This window comes from Humulus lupulus, chromosome 3 (genome assembly GCF_963169125.1).
Source record: "Humulus lupulus chromosome 3, drHumLupu1.1, whole genome shotgun sequence".
Lineage (NCBI taxonomy): Eukaryota > Viridiplantae > Streptophyta > Magnoliopsida > Rosales > Cannabaceae > Humulus > Humulus lupulus.
The window spans coordinates 162,285,398-162,294,996 of NC_084795.1; the positions used below are offsets into that span (position 1 = coordinate 162,285,398).

Consider the following 9,599-nt stretch of genomic DNA (forward strand, 5'->3'; position numbering starts at 1 on the left):
CATGTTCTTAACTTTTATGTTCTAGAAATTGTGTTTATATAGGAATATATAATCACCTTGCATGATTTTATAGGTTTGTGCTCAAATTGATATTCTTAACATTGGTTAGGCATAGGAATATGTTAATTAATGTAAGAATTGAACCTTATTTGCTTTGGAAAAAGAATTAAGACAAGTAGAAAACCTAGTCAACATTACCCAGAATGGCGACCGCATTGTTACCCGCATCTGTGCCCAGAATTGCATAATAGAGGGATTTGGTAGCCCTAACATCCCATCAATGCTTGATTAATCAATTGCTTACTGTTTTAGCTTGGTTTTGGTTGTTGAGTTTACTTATTTATATTTTGTTTTTAATTTTAGTTCAATCAAACCTTATTGCTTATTTTTATTCCAAATTGTTGGGTTTTGGTCTTTACAATATATTGCTTAAACAATCCCTGAGGAGATGATATTAAAATACTTACTATTATATTACTTGCATGCAATTGTGTACACTTGCACATTAAATATCATAAGAAAATATCGCAACAGGATGCGCGTCGTGGCTCAATGTTAGGGCGCCGCAGCGCCTGGGCACTTATGAAAATCCCTAGGCTCTCTGTCTGTGCAGCGCCGCTGCTCAAATGTAGGGGCCCCACGACTCAAATTGACTCCTGCAGAAAAACTTCATTTTTTTTTACAGTTTTATAGTTTTCACGAATTCCATGACTCATATTTACAATCTAAAGTCTAAAGGTCCAAAATTCTAAAGAAAACTAAACCAACATAAAAATTTAACACCAAACCAAAAACAACAAAAATACTTGTCCCATTAAAAGAATTAAAATACTATAAAGAACTTGGGATGCCTCCCAAATAGCGTTGTCGTTAACGTCATTTAGCCAGACACTTGTTTTCTTTCATATTTCAACTTGGATCAAATCCACCCCTCACATCCTTGAGAGCCATAGTGTCATGAGTTTGTCCTCGTTTCTTGTTATTATAAATTGATGGAACTTTACCCTGCTCATGTAACATTCGAATCCTCTCACTAAAGAACCTTTTTAAACGATGACGCACTTTTCACATTCCTCTTTTAACCATGGATCTTTGCTTAGAGACTTCCAACTTGTTCTCTCCTCTTTTTACCACTTCAACTCTACAAGAAGTTGGAATTTCCGTTGCTGCAAAAACATCAAATGTTACTTCTTCTTTTTGCACTCGCAACTTCAACTCATCCTTTTGTACATCGATTAAAGCCCCACCACTAGCCAAGAATGGCTTTCCAAGAATTATTGGAATATTGTCATCTTCCTCCATATCAAGAATAATTAAGTCCGCAGGAAATATGAATTTTCCACTTTCACCAATACATTCTCAATCATTGCATGAGGATCTTTGAATGAGCGATCTGCCATTTGCAAAGATGTGGTAGTAGGCCGAGCTTCTCCCAAATTCAACTTCTGAAAGATTGATAGAGGCATTAGATTCACACTGGCCCCTAAATCACATAAAGCATTCGTCACCACTGAGCCCCCTATAGAGCATGGGATATTGAAACTACCAGGATCTTTAAGCTTGGGAAGTAGTTTCTTTTGAATTATTACACTACACTCCTCAGTAAGTGTCACTGTCTCATAGTCCCCCAGTTTCCTTTTCTTTGACAAAATTTCTTTCATAAACTTCACATAACATGACATTTGTTCAAGTGCCTCAGCAAATGGGATATTGATGTGTAGCTTTCGAAAGATATCCAAAAATTTAGAAAACTGCTTGTCAAGCTTATTCTTTTGAAGCCTCTGAGGATATGTGATCTTTATATGGTCTTCTCTAAGTTCTCAGTAACATTTGACTCACTCACTTCCTTCTCCTTATCAACTACTTTTGGCTCTTTTAACTCCTTGCCACTCCTAGAGGATATTGCATTGCGCTGTTCTTTTGGGTTTACCTTAGTAGTGCTTGGTAAGTTCCCTTGAACACGGTTTGTCATCAAAGTAGCCAACTGCCCTAATTGAGTCTCCAAACTCCTGATAGATGCCCTAGTTTCTGTCATGAACTGGTTTAGTACATCGGACTGTGCTTTAGGTTGTTTCATATGTGTTGAATGATGTGTTTGTGGCTGTGGAGGTGGGAATTGTTGATGACAGTAAGGAAAAGGTTGTTCTGCAACTTGATTATTTGTCCATGAGAAGTTAGGGTGATTCCTCCACCCTTGGTTATATGACATCGAAAAAGGGTTGTTGGTTGGTCTTTCAAAATTTCCCATAGCTTGGACATGTTCCATAGATATATTATTCATATCCATGGCCGGACATGGATTTAATGGATGAGCACTCCCACATGCCCCACATAAACTCTGAACTTGCATGGTTTGGGCTAACAGGTTGTTCTATTGTAACTGCTTCATTAAAGCTGCCACTTGCGCTATAAGCATGGAAATAATATCCAATTCAATCATACCAGCCACCTTCTTTTTTTGTCCCCTTTTAGTTGGTCACTGGTAGTTATTCATTGCCATCTCCTCTAGCAATTCATACGCCTCATTACCACTCTTGCTCATGAATGCACCTCTTGCTGGAGAATCTATTATGGTACGAGTAGTACCATTCAACCCATTATAAAAATTATGGACTAGCATCCACTTCTCTATACCATGATGTGGCCACTTCCTTAACAATTCTTTAAATCTTTCCCATGCATCATACAATGACTCACCTTCTGTCTGGTAGAAATTATTAATTTCCCCTCTCAACTTTGCAACTTTTGCTAGAGGGAAAATTTTTGCTAAGAATTTCTGGGGTAACTCCTCTCATGTTGTGATAGAATTAGCTTTCAATGAAATTAGCCAACTCTTCGCTCGGTCTCATAGAGAGAATGGTAATAATCTAAGTCTAATAGCATCGTCACTCGCCCCATTCATCTTAAATGTTGCACATAGCTCCAGGAAATTAGCTATGTGCAAATTTGGATCTTTCGAGGGCAACCCCCCAAACTGAATAGTAGATTGCACCATTTGTAATTTTGCTAGTTTAATCTCGAAATTATTTGCAGCAATAGTGGGGTGTCTGATGCACAAATGCACTCCTGTGACAGTAGGAAGTACATAGTCTCTAAGCGTCCTTGGTCCTCGTTCCACTGGAACCTCTGCAATATTTGGGATATTATTAACATTAGCAGCATTGTTTGTTGCATTTCCTTGATTCTCAGTCATGGCAAAATCCAGTCTTTTCTTTATCTTTCGATTTTTTCTGGACGTTCTTTCAATTTCAAGATCTATCGGTATGAGTTCATTTTGTCTACTTCGTCACATATACCAATAATTCTTGAAACACAATACAGCCTCAATCCGAATGAGTACTAAAAGAAAAAACCAAAGTAGAACAAAAAACAATTAATTTTGATATTGGATATTAGTCGCCGGCAACAACGCCAAAAACTTGATCACAAAAATATGATGCACAAGTATACATAATCAATTCAAGTAATATAGATAGTAAATAAGAATCGTTCCCACAGAGACTATAACCCAATTACCAATAATTGTTTTTCACTTTCTATTTGGTAATTAAAATTAAGATGAATAATTCGAACTACGGACACAATTTAATTAAATGTAAACAGAACAATGAATCAACAGATTAAAAATCAATAATAAAAAAAAAGCATAGGGAATTAATTTCGTCAACTTTTCATTCTATTAATTTTACTAATTAGTTCTAAATCTCTTTTTCCTATTCTAATAGCAGGTTAACAAAAATTGATTTCTATTCTTTTTCAAGATATAAGATCTCAACCTATATGTAAGTTTTCTACATCTTTGTGATAAACTTAAACACATAGCAGGAATTAAGATTGGTAACCTAATTGCTACTCAAGTCATAGAGGTACTTTCGTCTAATATGTAACCTATGTCTATATAACGATAGCATATTCAATTTGCATCTTTCGAATTTTGAATCAAAATCATAAATCAAGCAAATAGTGATCAAGTATTTACTAGCATTAAGAAAACATCATATAGAATAGAATAAAGAAAAACTATCAATAGAACATCATAATAAAATTAAATAGAAATTCAAGCGACTACATTAACCCCTAGATAGAGGATTTAGTTCATATCAGACATAATAACCATAACATTCAAATAATTGTTCATAGAAAATAACCTAAAGAACTAAGATGAAGAAAAAATCTAAAGAACAATAAACAGATAAAACAAGTAGTCTCGTTAGGATTTTTTTCTGAAATCGTAATAATGATGCTTAAATAGTAATTTGAGCTTTAGATGCGAAATCTCGCTTTTGCCCCTGCTTAAAATGCCCTTTTCTGCAAAATACACCACTCAAGCGATGTGACTCTATAAAGAGGCGTCGCGGCCTATGTCCAGAATCTGGAATTCTCTCGTCTCTGACTTGCTCAAGCGCTGTGGCTCTAATAGACTTGCGTCGTGACTCTAAAAGGCCACGTCGCGACCTATGCTTCTTGATAGATTAACCTCTCTGTCTAATCGCAGCGCTGCGGCTCAAATGTCTTTTTCATCAAATTCCATCTTTTTAACACCAAATGCAATCATTTATCAATTATATCTCATAAATCTAAAATATTATCAAACACAGGCACCAAAACGTCATACTACACAAAATATCACTAAATAAACCTAAAAAATTAAATAAAATAACACTATAAAAACTACTCTATCACAACCCAATAAACATCAAGAATGGCTACTATCCACAGTGTGAAAATCCTCCTTCCCCTACATGACTACTGTGATAGTAAGCTCAGAATGGACTAAATCTTCAAAATTTAATTTTTCTTATTGAATTTGGGGAAAAAAGAGATGATTGCTTCTTTCAAATGTAATTTATCCTAAAACATTGTTTTATTGCTCCTAAGCCATATTCTAAATGATTACTTCTGGTAGGGAACATCTTCAATCATGAAATACTTCCATGGTCAAAGCACATTAGTTGAACTAATAAAATCTCTAGTTGAACTTATGAACATTAGTTGAATAATTTCATCAAATACATTGCGTGCATGAAATCAATATAGTGCACATAAAACATAAATATTGAATTCTTCAAGGTAAACTAAACAAAGAAAAGAAAATGATAACAAAATAGAATTTAAAATCATAATCAAGTAACTAAAAATAAAGATTCAAATGTATATGAATAAATTCATCACTAAGGAAAAGATCATACCATAAATATAAACCAAAATAAACAATAAACACAAGCCTACTGAGGCATAAAACAAGCTAATGGAGGCACAAAACAATAGCCTGAAGAAGCACAACACAAGTCTTAACAGGCACAAAGCATATAGAGGCACAAGAGAAGCCTATTTTGGCACCAAGACAATCCATTATGGACAGCATAGCCTTCCCAAGAAACAAACAATCTAATGTCACTAAACTGGCCTAGACTAAAGAAGCTCAAAGCAAAAAACAACTTAGGGCACAACTCAGACCAAGAATTCATACACTACTAAAATGTTACCAAATCAATCTAGAAAAGCTTTATGCAATCCAAGATTCCATAAACTCAGGCATATAACAAATGTTGAATTTCATATCAAAATGTACCCACAATAAACCATTGAGAAGAATCTTCTTCATTATTGATCAAATACTAAAGTATTGGTGAAAAATCTCTTTTACATACCCAAACACAAGCTAAGATTACATGCTTGTGAACAAGAAGGGGTGAGATTTTTGATGGAGGTGTCGTCGAAATACTTGCGCGGAGTGGTGGAGCACCGTCGAACAATCATTGAAGAATCGCCGTTGTGGTGAAGCACCATTGAACAATCGCTGACGCCGGAGAACGTGGCGGTGGGGAAGCTTGAAGGTCGAATTGCAGAACGTGGCGGGGGGAATTGTGGGGAGAAGGAAAGAGAATAGATTCTAATTTATAAAAGGGTATTATGGGGATAGAGTTAAAAAAAAACTGGGTATAAATGAAAAGGTTTTAAAAATTGGGTAAAAATTAAATATGCTATATAAAAATGGGTACTCGGTTTGATTTTTACTAAGTTAAAAGAGTTGATAATCAATAATAGCTAATAACATCAACGAGGTCTTTTGTCAACTCCGTTCTGGTGGAGCGAGACTGTTTAAGGATTTGCAATGCTATGAGGACAAATCTCTCTTCATTTTGGTTGTGTTGGCTAACATTGCTCACGGTTATGCGTTGGCTGACATTGCTCACTTACAATTTTATGGCCTGGGTTATCAGTTTGTATTTCGTCTTAAGGCTTTCATTGTAATCAGGATTTCGCTGTTTGGCTTTTATTGAAATCTCAATCAACGAGCAGTGAGAATTGAGTAGTACATACATTTTTTCTTCTAAAATAATATATATATATATATATATATCTCTAAAGCGCGGTATTATTTCACAAATCACATTGCAAACATGCAATTAAAACAAGCTCAACAACTCCCTTTCTATGCAAATTCAGAAAGAGGAAAAAAAAATGAAAAAAAAGGTCCAAGAAAGTCAATACAAGGCCTACAGTTTTTTTAAAACTTAACTCCTCGATCTAACACGTCAATATTTGAAGAAATCATTACCACTGCTATGCAAGTATTTTGAAGAAACTTGAATACCAGACTTTGAGTACAAACCAAATACCATTTTTACGGTCAACACAAGGACACCCAGACGATACATTCTCATTACATATAATTGTTTTTAATAAAAAGCGAGCCTAGATTTATGAAAACTGTAAAAACATGACCCAAAAAAAAAACATTCCTACCAATTACCAAAGTAGTTGATGTACCCAAACACACCAAACCAAACTAAAGGAAGGAATTGAAACTGAAAATTTCCAAAAAAAAAAGAAATGGGCAAAACCTCCCATTCTCTCAACAGTTAAACTCCACGATTGGGCCAGGTCATATATAGATAATGAGATTGAATATGAAATCCTCCTCTCTGCAATACACATTATTGGTTTAACTTATGCCAAAAGAAAATTATCCCTGGATGCGCCATTTGACCAAAAAGAATCACTACTTAGAGAGAAGAGGCCTTGCACACTTCTAAAGATCCAATGCCTAAAAAGGCAGCAAGAAAGCCTTTTCGATGCTTGCAATTGAGATCATATGTATTAAAAGGGCACCATCTAAAATACCATACAACTCTCAGCAAAGCAATATCATACTATATTGAACAACTAGTCAAGCTAATATCCAATAGCCATCATTTTTGAGACATTATTATTCCTGGAATCCTCTCCAGAATTACCTTGTATTATCTGACCTGAAATAGAGGATTTATTGTGCTCAAATTGTGACATCTATCATTACTTTTCACAGTTCTCTGACTGTAGTTTGAACTGCCAAATTACATGCAGATGCTGCTTGATCGTAACAAGTTAGCTTCTCACCAACATTTTGTCATCGAAAAGCTTCTGAGTATATATTGGTCTTCGCCCCAAGGTCTTTGACCAGGCGTGTATATTTCACTTGTTTTTCCTTGGTGATTGCTCTTTTCTTACGCCCTTCTCTTGTCTTTTCTAGAGAAGGAATCTCTCTCGATTTCACTAACATCTATATGAGACTATATCTTAACAAGTCCATCACCAAGCCATCATATTCCATTAATGGCTTCTTCCTAGCTCCTCCTCTAAGCTTCTTTATTTCACTAGATTTTTCCTTGGTGAGTGGCATTTTATTACGCCCTCATTTTTTTTCCCCTAACCCTACAATATTTAAAGACCAGAAAATTATTGCTATGTAGACACCCAAGAGGAATCTCTCATTCATCATCACTAAAATCTAAAAGGGACCATATCTAAACAAATCCTTCGGCAGAAACTCTAGACTGAATAAAAATTGTATTGCATATCCATTTAAAACTGCAAATGTTAAAAGCTTAAGATACAAATGTATGAAATAAAGATACTAATTTAGAGAGAGAAATTACCGAATAAAGACGCTGGAAGAAAATTTCTAAAGAAAACAGAAGATATAATTGAAATATACAAAACGAGAAAACATGAAGTCAGCTATTTCGTTAGAACTATATATGTTATGATGCATAATACTACTCATGTTGCAAACCTGAACTCCAATAAAAGACAACTACTTGAAATTAATTAAGTATTGAGAATGCATTAAATTATAGTCATTTGCATGAACATCCTTAACCATTAAGGGAAAATTTGAAGTCCAAAAAAATCAATGCCAGATAGTCAAACACATCAACACCCAGATGCTGATAAAAATAATACGCAATTTCATTACATATTAGCTCATCATAGCTATAAACCTGAAAAGAAATTCATAGACCCTGCTCCAAGTAAATCATTCACAAAAACAACAAAGATCATGGACACGTGAGAACATTCACAATGGCATCAACAACAATATGGAAAAAGGTTTATGTCATTGTTATGAAAAAGAAAAAGAAAAATACCCAAATGCAATATAATTTACACACATAAAGTTCCAACCTTTCGAAATGCAGTCACTATTTGCAATCGGACATATATTTGATCATATATATAATCCTCCTACTACAGGGGATAAATTATTGAAATACTTTAACCTCTAGCCTTAAGCTCGGCAAGACGCCTGGAGAGGTCGTCTTCGTCGACCTTCTCGGTCTCCTTGGTAGGCACAGCGTGCGCGGCCGGCTGTGGTAGCCCCACCGAGACCTCGAGGCCGTAATCGTCGGCCACCTGCTGCATGAGACTGTTGACCTCGCCCTCGGGAGTGGACAATGAGGTGGACCCAGCCATGGCGCTCTCCATGAACTCGGCCTGCACCTCCATGTTGACGAATTGCTTCTCGAATTGGTCCATGGTCTCGGACATCTTTTGTAGGTTCCCAGTAGCCAAAGTAGATTCGAGAGACTTGACGATCGAGCCCATGGACTTGTTAATGGTGGTCATCTTGGCTTGGGTGTCGAGGCGAGCCACGACGGCGTCGAGGCGCGAAGACAGCCGAAGATAGTTCATTTGCTCGGTTCGTTTACGAATGGCATTCTCAGCGTATATTCGAGCGCCGTCGATGTTTCCTTTCTCCATGGCCTTCTTGATCTTGAGCTTCTCCGACTTCTCTTCCTTCTCGCACTTTCGGGCCTGGCGTTGCAGCGATTTTGCTGTGAATTTCAACTCCATGATCTGATTAAGCAGCTTCTCGGTGTTCCCCATGGCGATCGCTTGTTATGATTTTAAATTGGGATTCTAGGGTTTATGTTGGTCGGAATGAAATTGCAGAGAGAGATAGATGAGATGGTATATGAGATCCTTCTTCTGATAAGCAAGGTCAGTTTGTTATTTAAATGCTAATGAAAAATGTCCTTTCCAATTTCATTATATATTTTTCCTAAATTACCCTTTTATACCAAAATTAGGAAGTTTACAAGGAAATATCTCCGTCGAGGGATGCACTGTGTGGCGTGCTGCCCCTTTGGCACACCCACATGGGGCCATTTTGTAATAAGCATGCCTTGGTGCTTGATCATTAGTCAAGTCTTGCACCAAGCAACCTCATGGGATAGGGTAGTGGCAGTTTTGTAATATTGCATATGTCTCCCAGACAAAAATCATATATGTTCCTGGGAAGACTTTATTTCCCTAGAAGGCTCCTTAGGGGG

At 36.3% G+C, this 9,599-nt stretch overlaps 1 protein-coding gene and 1 non-coding gene across 2 annotated transcripts; one reads left to right on the plus strand and one right to left on the minus strand.

Moving 5' to 3' along the window:
- Positions 1-2,630: 2,630 nt before the first annotated feature.
- LOC133828168 (small nucleolar RNA R71) lies at positions 2,631-2,737 on the plus strand. The gene has a single exon (XR_009890804.1). It is a non-coding gene; the product is annotated as a small nucleolar RNA R71 (small nucleolar RNA).
- Positions 2,738-8,367: 5,630 nt separating this feature from the next.
- On the minus strand, positions 8,368-9,271 carry LOC133823256 (ESCRT-related protein CHMP1B). Its single transcript, XM_062255921.1, has one exon. It carries the CDS (start codon positions 9,151-9,153, stop codon positions 8,542-8,544), a length of 612 nt encoding a protein of 203 aa, XP_062111905.1. The 5' UTR covers positions 9,154-9,271; the 3' UTR covers positions 8,368-8,541.
- Positions 9,272-9,599: the final 328 nt, after the last annotated feature.